Source organism: Cherax quadricarinatus, chromosome 66 (assembly GCF_038502225.1).
Source record: "Cherax quadricarinatus isolate ZL_2023a chromosome 66, ASM3850222v1, whole genome shotgun sequence".
Lineage (NCBI taxonomy): Eukaryota > Metazoa > Arthropoda > Malacostraca > Decapoda > Parastacidae > Cherax > Cherax quadricarinatus.
In genome coordinates, this window is record NC_091357.1 from 22,970,702 (window position 1) to 22,994,432 (window position 23,731).

Below are 23,731 nucleotides of genomic sequence, written 5' to 3' on the forward strand. Positions count from 1 at the left end.
GATGATATTTACTTTATTACTAGAGAACTGATACAATACTCACTTTTCAACGGTTAGTAAAGTATGCAAATCTATAGCAAATTGTATCAGCAACTTCCTATAACTGATCAGGTATGACTCCCTACTAGATCACCCTTTTCCCATGAATGATATAAAGGTGACTGTCTTAAAGACCTGGGATAATTGTGGCTTTAGATATACAATACATTCCTTGGATCAAGAGCCTTAATCAGCAACAAGGTGCTACTCTCCTATGAATGGTATACATATTATAGAAACCTGCTTAGATTACTAGAACAAAAGTTAGCTTATTTTCCACTGAAATAAATATATGACAAGAAAAACCATGAATATAATAAACTCTAAGTTGTATAAGATATAAATTACGTTTTTTAACGTGAAACTTTGCAAACAAACCACGATTGTAACATTAAAGTGATGTTCCCTAAGTGTTGATATTTAATTACTGACAATTTATATAATAAACGTCTTCATTCAAACTCAATATTTATATTTTTTTTATTTCAGATTTTAAAGTACAAAAGTTATAATTATGAACATGGAAAGTGTTACTTCACTATTAAACATACAAATACATTACATAGGCCAGAAATGTCACTGTTGGATAAACAATTTTTCCATATCTAACCATAAACTGGATTACTTGGCAAAAGACCACCTCAGGTGATTTAACTTCTGTGATGATGATATTTGTGGATCCAGAAATAAACACTCGTATCAGGAGACCTCACACTTCAGGAAGCAAATGATGTCCTCATTCAGCCTGCTCCTCTTCAGGGCAGCACTATATATATATAAAAAGTAAGAAACAAAGAAAATATAAATAAAAACTTTATAGGAAGATTTAACAAACTATTCACAAAAAATGCTAAACCCTTATGTATCAAACATTTGTCAATCAAGAGGTAAAACTCAACCTGCCATTATAAGGTTAATATAATTGTGACAATTATTTGTTTAAAATAAAAATATATGTGGCACTGCTTCCAGTGTCACTGATGTCACATATCTCCCTGCATGCTTAGGGTTTAATACAACACCTTACAAGTCCGGTATAATGATGCTGGTGAAGGCATCTTAATCCAAGGAATTGAAACAACCCCCTTTCCTCAGATCAGACCAGAATATTTCCATTCATGGGCAGTTAAGTAATTCCCCTTGAATATAATAACAGTAATAACTCACAAAAAACTCCACAAAGCAGACATGATTATCCTCTGTTTTAATCATGAACTGGAGGCAGAGGAAACCACGATCATCCATCCTGACAGAAACCTTGTACGCCGCCATGAGAGCCTTCGACAAAGGTCGGAGCAGAGCCAGCTTGTACTGATGGGTCATTGTCCGGGTGCAAGCAAAGTTTTCTATCAGATCACTGTCTTTGGAAATGTCAGTCTGAAAAGAAAAATTAATCACAAACTGAAAGCTATGTAACAAATGAACACACCCTTAATATAGAAAAATCTTTTAAGAATAAACCAAAAGTCTACAAATCACACACAATGTAAGGCAGCTTTCAAATTTTTGGCCACACACACACACTATGTCCTTACTGACATCCCTAAACCTACTACATGTTACTCTAACATCATGCATAGTACTGTTCATTGCACAAATAACCCACACATAGGAGAGAGGAGCTTGGACCATTTACAAAGTTACAGTGTGACTTTGTAAGTGGCCCAAGTCGGGCCAAAATGTCATCGTAAGCTCCTCTCTCCTATGTGCGGGTTATTTGTATATTGTTACAGTCATGGTATTATGCCTTGTTCTTCATTGTTCATTGCACATTGTCCTAGCTTCACCTATGACACTGCCTGTAAGACTGTACCCCTTCAGGGATGCTGGCTCTTAATCCAAGGAATTAAATCTGACCTCCCTTTCCTTGGATCAAACCTAACTGCCTCCCAATTCCCCAGGTGCTGTATGACCCCTCTGGGTTAAGTACCCCCCCTAAATTAATAATCATAATGCAAAATTAACACACAAAACAAATATCTTCTTAATATTTGTATAGCCATAGAATGGCTATAAAAATAAAAGGGTCAAAATAATAACATAATCAAACTAAGTGCTAAACCCAAAAAGGTCATACAGTGCTGTAAGAAAGGTGCCAAAAGTGTGGAATAACTTGCTAGATAAATTAGAATCTTGTTAACTGTCTTAATGAATTAAATCTCTAACCATTATTACATCATTATTTACTTGTTCTTTAATCCTCTTGAAATTAGGTTTCAGTTCAATATTACTCCAAAAGTAATATTAAGTCACATCAACAAGCACTCAGTAAAAGAAAAAATACAAAAACGTAAGGCTAAGATATCCTACCTTAGTTACAAAAAGTCCCAAGGTCCTTACAGGCACCTCAGTAATTTAAAAAAATACACAACTAAAGCACAAAGGGCAGTGTGAAACAAGTACTTAATAAAACTTACACGATTTGTTCCATAGCTGCCAATGGTGGAAAAACGAAAATAAGGAGGATTGGGAGTCATGACAATCTCCAAAACGTCACTTGATGTATCGAGCTCAGAAAAGATTTCTTTAAGGCAGTCCGAGCGCATGATCACTTTGTTTACAACGCCTAAAAAAAAAAAAAAAAAGGCATGTAGAATGGACATATTGCATTTATCATTACCAATACCAAAATATGAAATGAGAACACACAATATCACACAAGTAAATATTTTTTTGTGTAAGTACACAAGTCATGAGAATTTGATTGGTAAAGACAGTGCCCAGTTTCAAGAAGGGTACCAGATGGAATCTGGTAATCTTTTCACAAGTCACTTTACTCAGAGGTTGTATCCCTGCAATGCAGTTTTATCATTCTATTTCTAACTTTCATGGGATGGGAAGCACTCACATGGAAAGGATAAGAAAAACAGCAAAGGAAAAGAGAGGTCATAAATATTCAGTGAAGCTCATCCATTCATTAAGTACAATCAATACATATATAAACGAGAGGAAGGCAACAGTAAGAGGGAGTATTCATGTAGAATGGCAAGTAGGAAAACATGCTTGAAGAGATGCACACATCTAACAACTTTGAGAGAGTCTAAAAGTATCATGTGAACCACAAAACTTATGATGTATGTCTCATGTGTGTGTAATTATCTTCAAGTACAGAGGCTGTGTCACATTTTTAAATTAACCTGGCAGACTCCCTTTTTCTATTTCGTATGTGTGTGTAAAGCAAATTTTTGAAGCAAAAAAAAATCTAGTTTGAAAGTCAATTTTTCTAAATAGAACTACAAAAAGAAAAAGAAAATCCCACACTATTTATGCTGGGCACAGTTTGGTCCCTTGTATAAATTTATGTTGACTAGCTAAAGTACAGTCACTGCACAATCTCAGAAAGAGATGCCTTTATTCCTTATGGGATAAAGGCAGCCACCCATTATACTGAAGGATGTAAAAAGAATAATACTGAATGCAACACATCATCCATTAAATTAAGGCAACCACTTAAAGGTACCCCTTTGGGAATAGCTCACTGCACACTAATGCAGAACAAAACCATTACCTGAATTACAAAAATTGAAATCTAAGGTGTCGTCAGCCTCCAGAGTGCAGATGCTACAGTCCGTAAGAGCTCCAGCTTCCTCCAATCTGCAAATAATTTTGTTTAACATGCTGAATGTGTTACATATTGAATATGAATCACTGTTATGTGTGGCTTAATTAAATCAATGTATAACAAACCCCAAAGTTTTTTTTTTTTTTTTTTTTTTTCAACAAGTCGGCCGTCTCCCACCGAGGCAGGGTGACCCAAAAAAGAAAGAAAATCCCCAAAAAGAAAATACTTTCATCATCATTCAACACTTTCACCACACTCGCACATTATCACTGTTTTTGCAGAGGTGCTCAGAATACAACAGTCTAGAAGCATACACATATAAAGATACACAACATATCCCTCCAAACTGCCAATATCCCAAACCCCTCCTTTAAAGTGCAGGCATTGTACTTCCCATTTCCAGGACTCAAGTCCGACTATATGAAAATAACCGGTTTCCCAAAGTATTCTTACTAAATCTAATCTGTAACAGTCCATTACTATGATATATTACTTAGGTAACAAAATGTTAAGTCACATCCCATGGACCCTTTATATGCCTCTGTTATCTACTGACTACCACCCAAAGAATGGGTATGGGGTGACCATTACCTCACCTTCCTTGTAACCAACGCATGTAAATTACTACTTGAACCTGTAAGATCTCACTCCGACTCTATGATAAGACATCATTTAATAACTTCAGTACAGCACTCAATGACATTGGCAGAGAGTTTCCTAACATTCAGGAAATTAATGCAGGTTAGCATTTTTCTGCAAAAATATAAAATAAAATTCCAACCTCCAAACTAGTGACTACCTCACTTGAAATTTCCCAAACTTTCTATATCTGTCACCAACAAATCCTATTGAGGTTACCTTAACAATAATTTCAGAAAAACAAAGCAGGAAACTTAGTTAATTTACCCTCATTCATGTATAAGAAAACAGCTTGTGCTACACCCCACCACTGCAACACAGTTAAACGAATCATTTGAAACCAAAACTTTTCCAACCATACTTAAGATGGCAAAGGTTACCCTAATACATAAATATGGAGATCCAACTGAAGTCAACAACTATAGGCAAATATCTAACTTACCATTATCTAAAATCTTTCAGAAACTAATTCATAAACAGGTTTACTTTTTCTTAGAGTTTCACAATATACTTAACCTCTGTCAGTTTGGTTTCAGGCCGGAAAACTGTACAAACGATGCAATAATAAAAAGGCTCGACTTAATTTATTCATCTTTTGGGCCTCTTCATATACACACTACTGTAAAGCACAACATTCTGCTTCTTCAATTAGAATATTATGGTATCAAGAGTCATAATGTTGCATATTTAAAGTCCTACCTTAATGACAGACACTCTCTCTCCATCTATGACAACCTCGTCACCTCAACCTATTAACATAGGTAGTGTCCTTAGCCCCTCTGCTTTTCCTAATCTACATCAGTGACCTTTCCAATGCATCTCAGGTACTTTAACCTGTGCTGTTGGCAGGTAACTTCTGTCATTTCCCATTTGGATCCAGTTTCTCTTAGCATTGTTAATGATAAGCTCATTAAAATATTCACTCTTAACCCTTTCACTGTCATGGCCCCAAAATAAAAAATGCTGATAGTGTCACAATTTAATAAAGAATTATCTTCTGAAATAGCAGAGAATCTTTTTTTGAAATTTGATAGGAAGCTCGTGGAATCATGAAGACTAAGTTGGCAGTCTGGGTGCAATTTACGTATCAGTGATTTCACCCATTTTGACTCCTATTTTAACCCTTTCAGGGTCCAAGGCCCAAATCTGGAGTCACGCACCAGTGTCCAAGAATTTTCAAAAAAAAAATTTGTTATTTTTTCTTATGAAATCGTAGAGAATCTTTTTGTGAAGGTAATAAAACAAAAAGTACGAAATTTGGTGGAAAACTGACGAAATTATGCTCTCGCGAATTTTGATGTGTCAGCGATATTTACGAATCGGCGATTTTGCCGACTTTGACTCCCATTTTAGGCCAATTACATTATTCCAATCAACCAAATTCTTAGCTATTTCACTAGTATTACTTCTATTCTATCGATTGAGCACAAGAAATCGCCAAGTCAACTGTTTCAACTACAAAATAAAGTGATCGGAAATTGTTAATTTGGCCAATTTAACACAAAGTTCAAAATATTCCAATTTCAAAATAGGGTCCAGAATGAACAATGTAGGCATTCCTGGCACTAAACTAACATTTCCTCTGTTCATTAGTTATGTTTTGAGGCTTTACAAATAAATTCCATTTTGATTTTTTATTCACATAATGAATTTTTATTCACACCAAAAAATAGGAGATTTACTGTTATGCAATACTGTAATAATTGTATAAATATCATCACCATATTTGTGAATGTATATTAGACCCACCAGCTGACGTGTATTAGACGTATGAGGTCGTTTGTTTACTCTTGAATATCGACAAAAATTTAACATTTCTGCTACTTTGAGCTCAGTTTCAAGCCATTTCCAGTGCTAAAACCAATCAAAATCATCTCTATTTCTGTAATATGTCTTCCATTCTATCAAATGAGACCAAGAAATCGCAAATACAACTATAAAAAACATACGAAAAAACACTGCAAAGTTGCTGTTTTAATCGAAAAATCATGATTTCATTTTTTTCTCTCATTATACACAGTGTGCTGCAGGATCTGTTTTATGTGGTGCACACATACCACATATATGTATTCTCTCATATCTAGGCCCAAATGTACCACTCACAGTTTATCAGAGTGAGCTGAGCTCATGGCGTAGATCTACGGTTTGGACCCTGAACGTAAAGCCGTAGATCTACGGGACGGACCCTGAAAGGGTTAAGTCAATTCTATTGCACAATTTGACCTAATTCCTAGAACAAAAGGAATACTATTTATTTTGCTAGTTTCCCTTCTGTTCTATCAACTGAGCATAGAAGGAACTCTCTGCCAAAAGATTCCAAAGGATCCCTATATGCCAACCCCATCAAAGCTACTCTTAAAAAAGTACCTCCTTACCTTAATGTGATTTCTGACTGCAATATTCTATATTCAACATTATTCATCCTTCTTTACTTTTCTGCTTTTTTTTTTCCTTCCCTGGCAAACTGTATCATATGTTTCAATTCAATTACATTTTTTTTTATGAATTATCTTTTAACTTGCATTATTTTTTATTTTCCTGATAATACCTTGTACAGACCCTTAATGGATTCAAAATTAAACTATGTAGTTCCTAAAACTAGTCTTAAGTTTTAACCAAACTGCTGTGCATCCCACTGGCTTTTTGATAACTGTATATAGTGTATTGAGATTGAGATTATTTCTTATTACTGCATTACAAGTATACAATAGACCCCATAGGATGCACAGCATTACAGGCAAAACTTAAGTCTAGTTGTAAGAATTACAGTTTGGGTGATTACTTAGTCAAGATAATAACAGGAAGTGAAAATAAAGGTATGCAGGAATTTGAATTAAAGAATCTAAATCTCAATCTAAGATATGCATTTACACTCTTGTTGTCCCAGTCTCCCTGTGCCCTTGTCTGGTACACACACACTCTCCCTTCCATGTCTGGCTGCCTTCCTCCCACTCACCTTCAACACACCAGCCACCAACACTCCATCCATTCACCTCCAACACATCCTTCACCACTACTCCATTTAAGACTTCACCACTCTCCTTTGTCTCTGAGCTGAGGCCCATCCACATGTGCCCCAACAGTTACCTACATATAGTATCACAACTCAAATCTAAGTTCCTTTATGAAGGTAACTCAAAATTATCATGACTAAAGCCCATCATAACTCAAGGGAACACTGCACTGCTACCACTGCATATTATATACCTGTATTGGAGACAGGAAGCCCTTGACTTAATGCTGTATTCCATGCCAAGCATTTGTGTTGACTGCTAACTCAGCTCACAACTAGAAGCACCCATGTTCAATCCACTAGCTAGGTAAGACATATAGGCAAGTTGCCTTAAAGGTAGAAAAGCTACGGCCATAGACAGACACAAATTACAACTGTTAATAGAAGAGCTATGTCCATAGATGGAAAAGTTATGTTACATACCCAGTTAACTGTCCCAAGCAATTTGTAAAATTTCATGCCATTTTAAATGTGAGAATAACAGAAGTGACAGTGAATGTAGAAACCAAAGACAATTATAACCTCTAATGCCAGGTCTTTTTTGAATTTATATAACTTGTCATGAGTGCTATGCAAAAATCCACATTTTACATTAAAAATTACTATCATTTAACTTCATCACTGATAACTTCTCTCAGGATCTGATGGATTATATCTAGTTAACTAACAATCTATTTGCTTACATCTTTCCCTCTATACCTTTCCTTAAACAACCAAAAGCACCACGACACTTACAGAAGTATAAGAGGAGAGCCGTGTCCCCCATAACACATCTTTAGGGATGGAGTAGAACTTCCCCCAAAGATACTTCCTCCAAAGATGCTCAGACACTCCACTAACACATTCAGGTCCACCTTAAATGTCACTTCTTCCTGGATTTTGTATTCCTGCACATTATAACAATTATTGTTGATCCTGAGCTCTAAGATATTATGAGTTCTCAAAACACTACAATCTACAGTCAACTGCTAATTCCAGGGTGTTGTTTCTATTGTGTTATGTAAACAAAATTTACAGAAAAAATTCTGGCTATATCAAGCCTCATGATTTTCACTCCACAGCTGCAGACAACATAGGTCACCAACTGCCAATATTGTATTTTCAAAATTTTTGGCCTTGTGTTTTGTTTAGCTTATGCATATATTTGTAACATTGAAGCTAACTTTATAATTGATTAAATAAAAATCTGTAAAATTTTCTCAATATCTGTAAGCATCATAATTCAGTGGTAAAGTGTTGAGCTGCTACATGCCAGGATTATGGTTCGAGTCCTCATCCATATTTCTTTTGATTCATATAAAAAAATAAATATAGGGTAACCTGAAAACTTGCCCTCAAATAAAGTTAACTAAAATTAAAACTAAGCTATTATGTATCATCACACAAACTAAATATGATGAGCAGAATTGAGTAAATATGTTACTACTGTCCACATTCATTCTGTGAGGATGTTTGAACATAAAAGTGTTAGTGCAAAAACTGTTAATTAAAAATATGGAAACAGAAAGAACCAAAACATCTTTTGCCTCACCTGAAACAGTTCCGATTGGATGAATGCATTAGCTTGGAGACACTTTGCCTCCTCTACTGTCACCTTCAGTCCATTGGCAGTCGCAAACAGTGTAGCTGACTGTTGAAATAGATACAGTATGTATACCAAAAAATTACTTTAAGAGAATAATTTTTTTTGCAAAATTTAACATTAGATGAGTATGAAGTGACAAACATTACTGTTGTGTAATACAAGCCTTTTTACAGGCAATTACAGTTTCTTGATCCAGGAATTGGACCTAACTTCCCTTTCCTTGCATCAAACTTGATTGCCTCCTATTCCCACAAGGCACTACGTCACCCCTATGGGATTAGCATTTCCACAGTGAATGTAACAATAAAATACCTGTGTCCACAACCATTACTCAAACCACTCAGCCACTTCACCTGCCAACAACCATTACTCTCACCTTTCACCCACCTACATCTCCCACTCATCCACACACTTCACCCATCCATCCACATTACTCACTCTCACCTATCTATATCTCCCACTCACCCATACACCTCACTCATTCTCACCTGCTTATATCTCCCATCCACACCTCTCACCTGCCAATAATTGTTACTCACTCTCACTCACCCACACCTTTCACCTGCCACTCTACCCACCCACATTTCCCACTCACCCACACCTCTCACCCACCTACATCTCTCAGTACCTCACACTCCCCATTAATCCCCCACAGTCCGCACCTCTCTGAAGTTGACAGCTCTCAGCACTTGTAGAATGTTCTTGGCATTGTCAGTCTTGGCGATCAGCTTGTAGTTACGGTCATCCTGCTGTGAACACAACGACATCTTCACCACTTGATTATTTCTTCATCTTTTCACTGTCTTCCCCACTTCTCTGTAAGTTATATTAACATTAGCTTCTATAACTCTTCAGTTCTATATAGACAATTATCACATGGAACTATAAGGAATTCGTTAAAAAATATATTAGCATCTTTAAATACACTGCGGTGTACAATTGCCTGTTATTATTAGAACCATGGAGGAGCGCTAAACCCATAGGGATTATACAGTGCCTGTGGGGGGAGGGGGATGGAAGGTATTCAGGATTACTGACTTAAGAAATCGTAATGACTGACTGACGGCAGTGAAGGGACTTGAGCTAGAGTTTGTCACGGCCACGCTAGCTGGAGATTCGTCTGTAAAAACTTGCATTTGTGGTCACAGAGGTGCCTGTGCTAACTTTCCTATGGTGTAGAAATATACCTAGTTGGATGAATCTTATTGTGGCTAGCTGGTCTAGTGGCTAACGCGACGGGCTGGAGTTTTGAGACTCTATGACCGCGGGTTCAATCCCGGCCGGGGGTATGGTGTATTCAGGATTAATTCAAGGAACTGGAGCACAGATCCAATTCCCTAGATCAAGAGCCCCTCACCAGCATCAAGGAACCTCCCTTGAGGGGTATAATTGCCTAGTTATAGATTCATCTTTAGTAATGTTTTCACCACATAATTTTTTTAAACTCTGAGTGACTAAATTTATTTAGGCACAAGCACATATAACTTCAATTATCATACATAATAAAAATCACCCTCCATGATAACCCAAAAAGTCAGACTTATTTCCATTCTACTGTTATAATAATCTACTTAAGGGAGAGAAAAATAGATTCAATCCATCACAATCATTGTAAGTGTCAAGGTAATAGTGATGGTAATAATAATATAATATTTCTACAAGATTTTATTATGGTGTGTATACAAGGTATACACACCATAATAATCTGTGTGGTAGGTAAAAGGACACAAGTGCAAGTAATGTGACATTTTTATTGTAGCAACGTTTCGCTCTCCAGATTTATCAAGCCGTTACAAACAATACATGGACACAGAGGGTATATATACCCTCTATGTTCATGTATTGTTTGTAACAGCTTGATAAAGCTCCTGGAGAGCGAAACGTTGCTACAATAAAAATGCCACATTACCTGCACTTATCCTTTTACCTAACAATATTATGAGTAATTCTACCAACATTAATACAATAATAATGTTCACTTCTACCAGTACATGATACAACTTATACAGACCATAGCTGACATCAATGACATACTACTATATAGAAAGTACCTTGTTATGCAGATAATTTCCTGCAAATTAGGTTAATTTTGTCCCCAGGATGCCACCCACACCAGTCGCCTAACACCCAGGTACCTATTTACTGCTAGGTGAACATGGAGAGCAGGTGTCCTAATGTTTCCAGCCGTGCAGGAGATCGAATCACGAACCTCAGTGTGTGAGCTGAGTGCGCTACCAACCCAGCCACATTATTACACTAGAAAGTTACACTAAGTTAAGCCTTCATAATGTATGTGTCCACGGTACCTTATTATATTCATAGGGGAGGGGTGTTAAACCCGCAGGGGCCCACACATCACCTGCAGTGTACAATGTTATTTCAAGTAACAACTGATTATTACATTAATGATCCCTTTTAACACCCTCCATAATAACAATAATAATAATAATAATAATAATAATAATAACTGGGGTTACGTGAGGTTTCTGATAGTTTTGATCCAAAAATAAAAATCTTTATATTATTGTCAATAAAATAGCTATCACTGTTAAAAGAAATTCGGAAACGTTTAATTAGGTCAAACTCCCTTAAACCAGACATAAGTAATATGTACAACTCTATAAGAACATAATATGAACAAAAGAAATATCTAAACCAATGTGAACATTGGAACTAATAATCCACAAAATACTTGAAACATGATTCACTAAACACACAAATAATTTCCTCTATTAGTTAAATAATTTGACACAAACACACTTGTGGGGCCAGGAGCTGTGACTCGACCCCTGCAACCACAGGTGAGTGACCCTCGGCCGGGTCTATCTACACACTATTAATTATGCTCCATTATTTTGGTACTAAATTGTAATATTCCATTATTGTAAATTATGCTCGATGACTGTTCAGCTATTTAATAATTTCCTCAAACTTCAAATTATTTCAACTTTGTCTTAAATTGTGGTCAATTGTAATACCTGGAGAGAGTTTCGGGAGTCAACGCCCCCCGCAGCTCGGTCTGTGACCAGGCCTCATGGTGGATCAGGGCCTGATCAACCAGGCTGTTACTGTTGGCTGCACGTAAACCGATGTAGGAACCCCAGAGACAACACAGTAAGTGTCAGGGGCCCCAGACTGTTTACCTGGAGAGAGTTCCGGAGGTCAACGCCCCCGCGGCCCGGTCTGTGACCAGGCCTCCTGGTGGATCAGAGCCTGATCAACCAGGCTGTTACTGTTGGCTGCACGCAAACCAACGTACGAGCCACAGCCCGGCTGGTCAGGAACCGACTTTAAGTGCTTGTCCAGTGCCAGCTTGAAGACTGCCAGGGGTCTGTTGGTAATCCCCCTTATGTGTGCTGGGAGGCAGTTGAACAGTCTCGGGCCCCTGACACCTATTGTATGGTCTCTTAACGTGCTAGTGACACCCCTGCTTTTCATTGGGGGGATGGTGCATCGTCTGCCAACTTTTTTGCTTTCGTAGTGAGTGATTTTCGTGTGCAAGTTCGGTACTAGTCCCTCTAGGTTTTTCCAGGTGTATATAATCATGTATCTCTCCCTCCTGCGTTCCAGGGAATACAGGTTTAGGAACCTCAAGCGCTCCCAGTAATTGAGGTGTTTTATCTCCGTTATGCGCGCCGTGAAAGTTCTCTGTACATTTTCTAGGTCAGCAATTTCACCTGCCTTGAAAGGTGCTGTTAGTGTGCAGCAATATTCCAGCCTAGATAGAACAAGTGACCTGAAGAGTGTCATCATGGGCTTGGCATCCCTAGTTTTGAAGGTTCTCATTATCCATCCTGTCATTTTTCTAGCAGATGCGATTGATACAATGTTATGGTCCTTGAAGGTGAGATCCTCCGACATGATCACTCCCAGGTCTTTGACGTTGGTGTTTCGCTCTATTTTGTGGCCAGAATTTGTTTTGTACTCTGATGAAGTTTTAATTTCCTCATGTTTACCATATCTGAGTAATTGAAATTTCTCATCGTTGAACTTCATATTGTTTTCTGCAGCCCACTGAAAGATTTGGTTGATGTCCGCCTGGAGCCTTGCAGTGTCTGCAATGGAAGACACTGTCATGCAGATTCGGGTGTCATCTGCAAAGGAAGACACGGTGCTGTGGCTGACATCCTTGTCTATGTCGGATATGAGGATGAGGAACAAGATGGGAGCGAGTACTGTGCCTTGTGGAACAGAGCTTTTCACCGTAGCTGCCTCGGACTTTACTCTGTTGACGACTACTCTCTGTGTTCTGTTAGTGAGGAAATTATAGATCCATCGACCGACTTTTCCTGTTATTCCTTTAGCACGCATTTTGTGCACTATTACGCCATGGTCACACTTGTCGAAGGCTTTTGCAAAGTCTACATATATTACATCTGCATTCTTTTTGTCTTCTAATGCATTTAGGACCTTGTCGTAGTGATCCAATAGTTGAGACAGACAGGAGCGACCTGTTCTAAACCCATGTTGCCCTGGGTTGTGTAACTGATGGGTTTCTAGATGGGTGGTGATCTTGCTTCTTAGGACCCTTTCAAAGATTTTTATGATATGGGATGTTAGTGCTATCGGTCTGTAGTTCTTTGCTGTTGCTTTACTGCCCCCTTTGTGGAGTGGGGCTATGTCTGTTGGTTTTAGTAACTGTGGGACGACCCCCGTGTCCATGCTCCCTCTCCATAGGATGGAAAAGGCTCGTGATAGGGGCTTCTTGCAGTTCTTGATGAACACAGAGTTCCATGAGTCTGGCCCTGGGGCAGAGTGCATGGGCATGTCATTTATCGCCTGTTCGAAGTCATTTGGCGTCAGGATAACATCGGATAGGCTTGTGTTAATCAAATTTTGTGGCTCTCTCATAAAAAATTCATTTTGATCTTCGACTCTCAGTCTGGTTAGCGGCTTGCTAAAAACTGAGTCATATTGGGACTTGAGTAGCTCACTCATTTCCTTGCTGTCATCTGTGTAGGACCCATCTTGTTTAAGTAGGGGCCCAATACTGGACGTTGTTCTCGATTTTGATTTGGCATAGGAGAAGAAATACTTTGGGTTTCTTTCGATTTCATTTATGGCTTTTAGTTCTTCCCGCGATTCCTGACTCCTAAAGGATTCTTTTAGCTTAAGTTCGATGCTTGCTATTTCTCTGACCAGTGTCTCCCTACGTATTTCAGATATATTGACCTCTTTTAGCCGCTCTGTTATTCTTTTCCGTCGCCTGTAAAGGGAGCGCCTGTCCCTTTCTATTTTACATCTACTCCTTACATCAGGGGGATTACCACCAGACCCCTGGGTGACTACATGACTGACGAAATCGTAATGACACGATTGCAAACAAACCATACCACGGGTTCTAACCCCACCTGTGGTATGGTTTGACCCCCGGCTGTCTTCAAGCAGGCGCTGGACAAGCACCTTAAGTCAGTACCTGACCAGCCGGATTGTGGTTCGTACGTTGGATTACGCGCGGCCAGCAGTAACAGCCTGGTTGATCAGGCCCTGATCCACCATGAGGCCTGGTCACAGACCGGGCCGCGGGGGCGTTGACCCCCGGGACTCTCTCCAGGTAAACGGACCTCAATGTGTGAGCTGAGTGCGCTACCAACCCAATGTAGTTACATCTAGCCTGAATGTATTATAATAATAAGCGCTAAACCCGTATGATTATCCAGCGCCTTTGGCGGGGATGTGGATGTGTTAGTCCCTTAATAATTACCAAGTTGCATAGGATAAGTGGTCAATACTTCTCTGTTCTGCGGGCATTGAGTCTTGATGTGGGGGGTATGGATGAAAGTATTATTAGGGCTGTGGGGTACATTATGGTAGATTATGTTTACATAATGTGGGGAATGAGGGGGAAAGGGGTAAGTGAGGTGAAGAGTAGGGTATTGGCTGTTACGGTTTATAAAACGTTGTGCCGTAATAGAGAACTTTATGGGAGGAGGTGGGAGCGGGCATTCTCTGAGGGATATAGAGACCTTACATTAGAGGTTTTATTAAAATTGTAAATTAGGTGGGTGGGGCAGGGTAGGGATGGTACAATGTGTTATGTTGATGGGCTGTCAGGGGTGGAAACGGGGTCGCCTCCTGTATGTAGCGGGTGAATGTGTATGAACTTGGGCGTATGATGTGTATTCATGGTTTGTGACGAGTGTACTCAATATATGTGTTTGATTTTGCAGTGGGACATTGTTCTATGTATGTTATTCATATGCATGTTTTAGATGCTTGTAGAGGTGTCAGTGTGTTGGATCCTTGTTTATTAATATATTCTGTGTTTGATGAACATATTGTTTTTACCTTATTCTCAATACATTACGTTAATTGTATTTAACGTATAAGGTGTCCTACTTTATAATTTACAAAGTGACAATATATGCATATTATGGTGTGTTTTGTTAATCATATAACAATTGCATTTGGAATTAGTCGTTTATTGGTTATCATAGGTGTAGGGGTTTTCATGTATGGGTGAGGAGGGATATTTGTGTTATCTCAAGTTCATGTTTGTGTGGTTGTTAATGATTTATTCTGTGTAAGACCTGTTATTGTCTTTATCTATCTCTTGTATTGTATTGTTCTAAATAAAATATAAAAAAAAAAAAAAAAAAAAAAAAAGTAATTACCAAGTGACAACTCTCCCACCTCCCCATCACCCTCCCACCAGTAACAACTAACTACTCACCCCCAAACCCCTCCACCAGCAGCCAACCCCCGACCTTTTCCCTAACAACCTTCCCCCTCCCCACAAACAACCACTGACGTCATCTCCCCCCACCCAGGTCAATGGCGCCATTTAGCCATGGAGGTCAAGAATAGTGGCGCCACTAGTCACTCCTCTACCATCCACCGCACCATCAACACCTCCAGTTCCATCAACTTCTGGTAATTTAAAAAACTTGGATTACTCCAATTTCATGGCGATTTTTAATAGATCAGCTTTGAAAATATTTTAGCACTTCAAAATGTTGAAGGAAGCATTCAATAGATATATTAAGACTTTAAACTATTGTTTACTGCAGTTCATGAATAATCTAGTAATGTCCATACTTTTATTTTTGCAGACATTGTTTTAGCGTGTTGCTGCTGGTGATGACATCTCTGAAGACTTGCAGCTGCCCACCACACGACCTTCACCACACGGCCTTCACCACACAGCAGCTGCCCACCACACGGCCTTCACCACACAGCAGCTGCCCACCACACGACCTTCACCACACAGCAGCTGCCCACCACACGGCCTTCACCACACAGCAGCTGCCCACCACACGGCCTTCACCACACAGCAGCTGCCCACCACACGGCCTTCACCACACAGCAGCTGCCCACCACACGACCTTCACCACACAGCAGCTGCCCACCACACGGCCTTCACCACACAGCAGCCGCCCACCACACGGCCTTCACCACACAGCAGCTGCCCACCACACGGCCTTTACCACACAGCAGCTGCCCACCACACGACCTTCACCACACAGCAGCTGCCCACCACACGGCCTTCACCACACAGCAGCTGCCCACCACACGGCCTTCACCACACAGCAGCTGCCCACCACACGGCCTTCACCACACAGCAGCTGCCCACCACACGACAGCTGCCCACCACACGACCTTCACCACACAGCAGCTGCCCACCACACGACCTTCACCACACAGCAGCTGCCCACCACACGACCTTCACCACACAGCAGCTGCCCACCACACGACCTTCACCACACAGCAGCTGCCCACCACACGACCTTCACCACACAGCAGCTGCCCACCACACGACCTTCACCACACAGCAGCTGCCCACCACACGACCTTCACCACACAGCAGCTGCCCACCACACGACCTTCACCACACAGCAGCTGCCCACCACACGACCTTCACCACACAGCAGCTGCCCACCACACGACCTTCACCACACAGCAGCTGCCCACCACACGACCTTCACCACACAGCAGCTGCCCACCACACGACCTTCACCACACAGCAGCCCATAACAGAGAATATCTTCAACTTACAAGATTCGATAAACTAATTAAAATGTAATAAATTAATGTTTTTCTTTATCACAGCAAACAAATGTTCAAGGAACACAAAAACAGAAAAAGAAAATAACTTAGACAAAGCAACTGCCGTATTTGTCAGCAGGATGACAACATTCACACAATTCGGGAGCTTTAAGCTCAGGGGAAAAAAAAAAATATATACCTACCTCAACCCTACTAAGAATAGTAGTAACGAGGCGGATAGCCTCAGTACTGCCATTATTAGTAGTTTCATACCTCAAACATTTCTAAATTTCATGACCTTGTTTGTAGTGTCATGTAAAACAGTGAAGTGTTCTTACACAGGAGACATGATCACCTCTTGTTTACCCTCCAAGTTGTCTGTCAGAAGGGTTATGCTGCAAGTAAACTCCGTAACAAATACATTAAAACCCAGCCAACCTACCCTTATAGGCCTATATATATTTAAGGGATATTAACTAGAAAAAAAATCTTGTTAACGTCTTTAACAACTTTCACTACTCTGCTCTGTATCAAACCTGATTGCGGTGAGTCATTGTCTCAAGTGTTTACCGCTCCCCCACCCAATCTATTTCCCATATGTGAAATTTTATTTGGGTAAATATAAGAACATAAGAACATAAGAACGAAGGAACACTGCAGAAGGCCTACTGGCCCATGCGAGGCAGGTCCAAGTCTCCTACCGGCTTAAGCCAATGCACCCAACCTAGTCAGGTCAGGTCACATTGACTTAAGGGAGGAACACGGCAACCGACCTGGTAGCACAAGCTATCAGGTCTAACTCACACCCACCCACATCCACTCATGTATTTATCCAACCTATTTTTAAAGCTACACAACGTTCTGGCCTCTATAACGGTACTTGGGAGTTTGTTCCACTCATCCACAACTCTATTACCAAACCAGTACTTTCCTATATCCTTCCTGAATCTGAATTTTTCCAACTTAAAACCATTGCTGCGAGTCCTGTCTAGGCTAGATATTTTCAGCACACTATTTACATCCCCTTTATTTATTCCTGTCTTCCATTTATACACCTCAATCATATCCCCCCTAATTCTACGTCTTTCTAGAGAGTGCAGATTCAGGGCCCTTAGTCTATCCTCATAGGGAAGGTTTCTGATACATGGGATCAACTTTGTCATCCTCCTTTGTACATTTTCCAGAGAATTTATATCCATTCTGTAATAAGGTGACCAAAACTGTGCAGCATAATCTAAATGAGGCCTAACCAAGGATGTATAGAGTTGAAGAACAACCTGAGGACTCCTATTATTTATGCTTCTTGATATGAAGCCAAGGATTCTATTAGCTTTATTGCGAACACTTATGCACTGTTGTCTTGGTTTCAGATTACTGCTAACCAGAACTCCTAAATCTTTTTCGCAATCCGTAATATTAAGATCTACATTATTTAGTTTATATGTGGCATGGTTATTGTCCTGTCCAACATTTAGAACTTTGCATTTGTCTATATTAAACTGCATCTGCCACTTCTCCGACCACTGCATCAGTCTATTCAAATCTTCCTGGAGTGCTCGAATGTCCTCGTCAGAATGAATTCGACGGCCTATTTTGGTGTCATCGGCAAATTTGCCGATGTCGCTCTTTATGCCCTCATCTATGTCGTTTATGTAGATTGTGAACAGCAGGGGGCCCAACACTGACCCCTGTGGAACACCGCTCGTGACACTTCCCCACTCTGATTTCTCCCCATTTATGCAAACTCTCTGCTGCCTATTTGTCAACCATGCCTCTATCCAGGAAAAAATTTCTCCTCCTATTCCATGTGCTTTAATTTTCCTCAATAGTCTCTGATGTGGGACCCTGTCAAAAGCCTTACTGAAGTCCATATACACAATATCATATTCATTACCATGATCTACCTCCTCAAATACCTTAGTGAAAAAAGTTAATAAATTCGTAAGGCAGGAACGCCCCTTTGTAAAACCATGCTGGGATTCGTTGATTAATTTATGTTTTTCAAGGTGGCTACGAACTGCCTCGGCAATTATTGATTCCATAAATTTTCCCACTATGGAGGTTAGGCTTATTGGTCTATAGTTCGAAGCTAAGGACCTGTCACCTGTTTTGAAAATAGGTATCACATTTGCCATTTTCCACTTATCTGGCACCATGCCAGTTTGTAGTGATATGTTGAAAAGATTAGCCAAAGGTGTGCTAAGCTCCTCTTTACATTCCTTTAGAACCCTTGCATACAGTTCATCAGGGCCTGGGGATTTGTTAGGTTTTAATTTATCTATTTGCCTAAGGACCATGTCACTTGTGACCCTAATAGTGCACAGTTTATTATCGTCCTGTTCTACATAATTTATCATTACTGGAATATCGCTGGTATCCTCCTGTGTAAAAACTGAGAGGAAGTATGTGTTAAAAATTCTACACATTTCCTTATCACTGTCAGTGAGCTGACCCGAGGAACTTTTGAGTGGGCCTATCTTGTCCCTGATCTTACTTCTGTATACCTGAAAGAATCCTTTTGGGTTAGTCTTCGATTCTCTTGCAACTTTAACCTCATAATCTCTTTTTGCTTTTCTAATTCCCTTTTTTATTTCTCTCTTTAACTGAATATATCGATTTCTCAATTGCCCCTCTCCTCTTTTGATTTGCCTATATATGCCTCTCTTTTGACCAATCAGATATTTTAATCTATTGTTCATCCATTTAGGATCATTTTTGTTTGATCTGATTTCCCTATTTGGAACATAATTTGACTGAGCAGCTAGAACTATGCCCTGGAAAGCATCATATCGGCAACCATCACCACCTACCTGACCCTTAGTCAGGTCATTCCAGTTCAGCCCACCTAAGTAATTTTTCAGTCCTATGAAATCAGCCAAGCGAAAGTCAGGGACGGAGACTTGATTGCCATTATTAGGGGAATTCCATGATATATTAAAACTGAGTGATTTGTGATCACTTTCCCCAAGCTCATCATTAACCTCAAGATTATTAATTAGTGTTTCCCTACTGGCAAGAACCAAGTCAAGGAGGTTATTTCCCCTAGTTGGCTCTGTCACAAACTGTTTTAAAAAACAATCCTGGATCGTATCAAGAAAGTCACCTGACTCTAAATTTCCTGTCAAATTGCTCCAGTCAATCTGTCTATAGTTGAAATCTCCCATTAGCACAACATTTTCGTATGTAGATGCCTTACGAATTTCGTCCCATAGAAGTTTACTGCACTCCCTATCAAGATTTGGGGCCCTGTAAATCACACCCAAAATTAGTTTTTCTCGGCCCTCGAGAAGCTGTAACCAAACAGATTCAGTGGCTGACACTTCTAATTTAATATCTTGTCTAACACAACAATTTAAATTGTCTCTGACATACATCGCTACTCCACCACCTTTCCTTTGCACGTAACTATATCTATAGATCTATAATAAAGGATTATACACAGCTTGGACAATGTTAGGCAATCAGGTTTGATCCAACGAAGGGGAGGGTACTTGCAACTGCTTTTATCAAGATACCTTCGCTAGTACAAAGACACCCCCTTCAAGGGCATCCAAATATAACATTAAAGTAGTTTGTCTTAATGATCCTTTGTATTTGACCTACACTACCACGTCCCTCATAGCCTAGTGCGCTAACACTACGGTTTATCTAACCAGCTGGAGCTCTGCCGTATACCAGTCTGCTAACACATTACTATGTATTAGCCTGAATTCATAACCTACCTTACCTGCCAGTTATGGCTGGCATCCTAGGCACAACCTGAGGACCACTACAGTCAAGCCCTCGCACACTATTTTCTGGGTTTCTAGCCCAGCAGGGTTAATAATCCTATTCTCACTAATACCAATCTAAATCACCTCCTCTCCTAACTATACTCATCATCATCAGATGTTAGTGAATCCTTTCTGCCGACTAACACTTCTTAAGATCACAAAGGCTTTCATTATTTTCATCATTAACGTCTGCTGCCAGAAGCGTTACACTTCACTACTTACAAACTATCAAACCAACTACAATTCTGAACGTTATACTTTTATATTCATAGGAACCTGAACGCCGCTTAAACTTTCCAAAATTATGAAACTGTAAATTCAATGAATCAATATTTAACTTTGCACAGTTTGGCCAAAGGCATAAAATAGGTAGAACACCCACCACAACCACTACCCAAAGCCCGAAACCCACCAACATCCCCACAGAAACCACGAGCAATAACAGATTCCCCACAGCTTCTGAGGGTCGTTGGTGGGTTCCAAGGCCCACAGTTCTACGTAATCTATGCCTTCAGGGGAGATTACTCTCCCCTGCTATATGCATTCATAATGCATATAGCAGATTCTCCAGTTCTATACTTTACCCCATCCTCCTTAACTCCTACTAATTCTATAAGTTTTTTTTTTGATTGTAGGTCTACAGTTATTTAGTAGAAACTGTTATACACACCACAACTGTGCAGCATACTCCAGGTAGCTTATCTTCCCACTAAGCTAATTTTTTATATAAATTGCTTACAATCTTTCCTATACTCTCCCCACCAGCCTACCACCTAATACAATTACTATCTGCTTCATTAACCAAACTTTAGTGGACTTATAACCTGGAAATACCTTACAAGTGGGCCCCGCCCACCTCTAACGACGTCTACAACTGCTGCATCTCCATTTAACACTATGTTATGGGTCAGACCATTTACCAGTGTGGTTGTCTCCACCCATCACTCACCAATGTTGCAGCAGACACAGCCAGGCACAGCACTCCTCAAACTGGTCAATGTTGCAGCAGACACAGCCAGGCACAGCAATCCTCAAACTGGTCAATGTTGCAGCAGACACAGCCAGGCACAGCAATCCTCAAACTGGTCAATGTTGCAGCAGACACAGCCAGGCACAGCACTCCTCAAACTGATCAATGTTGCAGCAGACACAGCCAGGCACAGCAGTCCTCAAACTGATCAATGTTGCAGCAGACACAGCCAGGCACAGCACTCCTCAAACTGATCAATGTTGCAGCAGACACAGCCAGGCACAGCAATCCTCAAACTGATCAATGTTGCAGCAGACACAGCCAGGCACAGCACTCCTCAAACTGGTCAATGTTGCAGCAGACACAGCCAGGCACAGCACTCCTCAAACTGATCAATGTTGCAGCAGACACAGCCAGGCACAGCACTCCTCAAACTGATCAATGTTGCAGCAGACACAGCCAGGCACAGCAGTCCTCAAACTGATCAATGTTGCAGCAGACACAGCCAGGCACAGCACTCCTCAAACTGATCAATGTTGCAGCAGACACAGCCAGGCACAGCAATCCTCAAACTGATCAATGTTGCAGCAGACACAGCCAGGCACAGCACTCCTCAAACTGGTCAATGTTGCAGCAGACACAGCCAGGCACAGCACTCCTCAAACTGATCAATGTTGCAGCAGACATAGCCAGGCACAGCACTCCTCAAACTGGTCAATGTTGCAGCAGACACAGCCAGGCACAGCAATCCTCAAACTGATCAATGTTGCAGCAGACACAGCCAGGCACAGCACTCCTCAAACTGGTCAATGTTGCAGCAGACACAGCCAGGCACAGCACTCCTCAAACTGGTCAATGTTGCAGCAGACACAGCCAGGCACAGCACTCCTCAAACTGATCAATGTTGCAGCAGACACAGCCAGGCACAGCACTCCTCAAACTGGTCAATGTTGCAGCAGACACAGCCAGGCACAGCACTCCTCAAACTGGTCAATGTTGCAGCAGACACAGCCAGGCACAGCACTCCTCAAACTGGTCAATGTTGCAGCAGACACAGCCAGGCACAGCACTCCTCAAACTGATCAATGTTGCAGCAGACACAGCCAGGCACAGCACTCCTCAGTTACCACACCTGAAACAAAACACATTGACATTATAACCATAAACATTACACACATTTATAGGCAAACATTACCATGTAATATAAACTAGTAACATTACCATGTAATATAAACTAGTAACATTACCATGTAATATAAACTAGTAACATTACCATGTAATATAAACTAGTAACATTACCATGTAATATAAACTAGTAACATTACCATGTAATATAAACTAGTAACATTACCATGTAATATAAACTAGTAACATTACCATGTAATATAAACTAGTAACATTACCATGTAATATAAACTAGTAACATTACCATGTAATATAAACTAGTAACATTACCATGTAATATAAACTAGTAACATTACCATGTAATATAAACTAGTAACATTACCATGTAATATAAACTAGTAACATTACCATGTAATATAAACTAGTAACATTATCATGTAATATAAACTAGTAACATTACCATGTAATATAAACTAGTAACATTACCATGTAATATAAACTAGTAACATTACTGCCTGATATAAACATTAATAATTAATAAATATTTCTTTCACATTAACCTGATGACTAATAATTTGTTTAGATGGAAGTCTATATCTGGATCACAAGGCGCAAGTTCCTTGGATCAAGAGACCTTCAATAAGTTATTTTCAGTAATGGAAAAAATAGCCCAGAACTATATACACCATTATGAGTTATGTAGTGTGAGAGTTGTTGTTTGATCAGAGGAAGAGGAGTAGCTCCAGTTCCTCGCATCAAAACCCCTCCACTAAGATCAATCACCCCCCCGCCCCCCCCCCCCCTCTAGACATTAGATCTAACCCCAAAGAAAATTAAGACTTAAAATCATAATTTGGTGAGCAAACTGGTGGTGGGGACCAGGAGCTGCAACTCAACTCTGCTTTTGTATTGACAAATACGTCAGTAGACAATACTTACGTTATTTAGGTGTATTAAAAGGATGAGGAAGCGGTAAAGCCGGCGGGGAGACAAGAGAAGGAGCAACAGGTCTTTCCTGTGCGACCATTGAAGGTTAACT

General features: G+C 40.1%; 1 protein-coding gene across 4 annotated transcripts; it reads right to left on the reverse strand.

Annotated features, from left to right (window-relative positions):
• Rad1 (Radiation insensitive 1) lies at nucleotides 1–23,731 on the reverse strand. Of its 4 annotated transcripts, XM_053799026.2 has the most exons (9): nucleotides 23,632–23,731; nucleotides 21,547–22,699; nucleotides 9,501–9,654; nucleotides 8,785–8,883; nucleotides 7,989–8,140; nucleotides 3,548–3,633; nucleotides 2,457–2,605; nucleotides 1,207–1,416; nucleotides 1–805 (listed from the first exon to the last, which is right to left on the reverse strand). In XM_053799026.2, the coding sequence occupies exons 3-9, from the start codon at nucleotides 9,603–9,605 to the stop codon at nucleotides 776–778; spliced, it is 831 nt and encodes a 276-aa protein (XP_053655001.1). In that variant the 5' UTR covers nucleotides 9,606–9,654; nucleotides 21,547–22,699; nucleotides 23,632–23,731; the 3' UTR covers nucleotides 1–775. The 4 variants fall into 4 exon arrangements, with proteins under 4 accessions (XP_053655001.1, XP_053655006.1, XP_053655002.1 ...); XM_053799031.2 differs by lacking the exons at nucleotides 21,547–22,699; nucleotides 23,632–23,731 and adding an exon at nucleotides 11,599–11,620; XM_053799027.1 differs by lacking the exons at nucleotides 21,547–22,699; nucleotides 23,632–23,731 and adding an exon at nucleotides 11,145–11,265.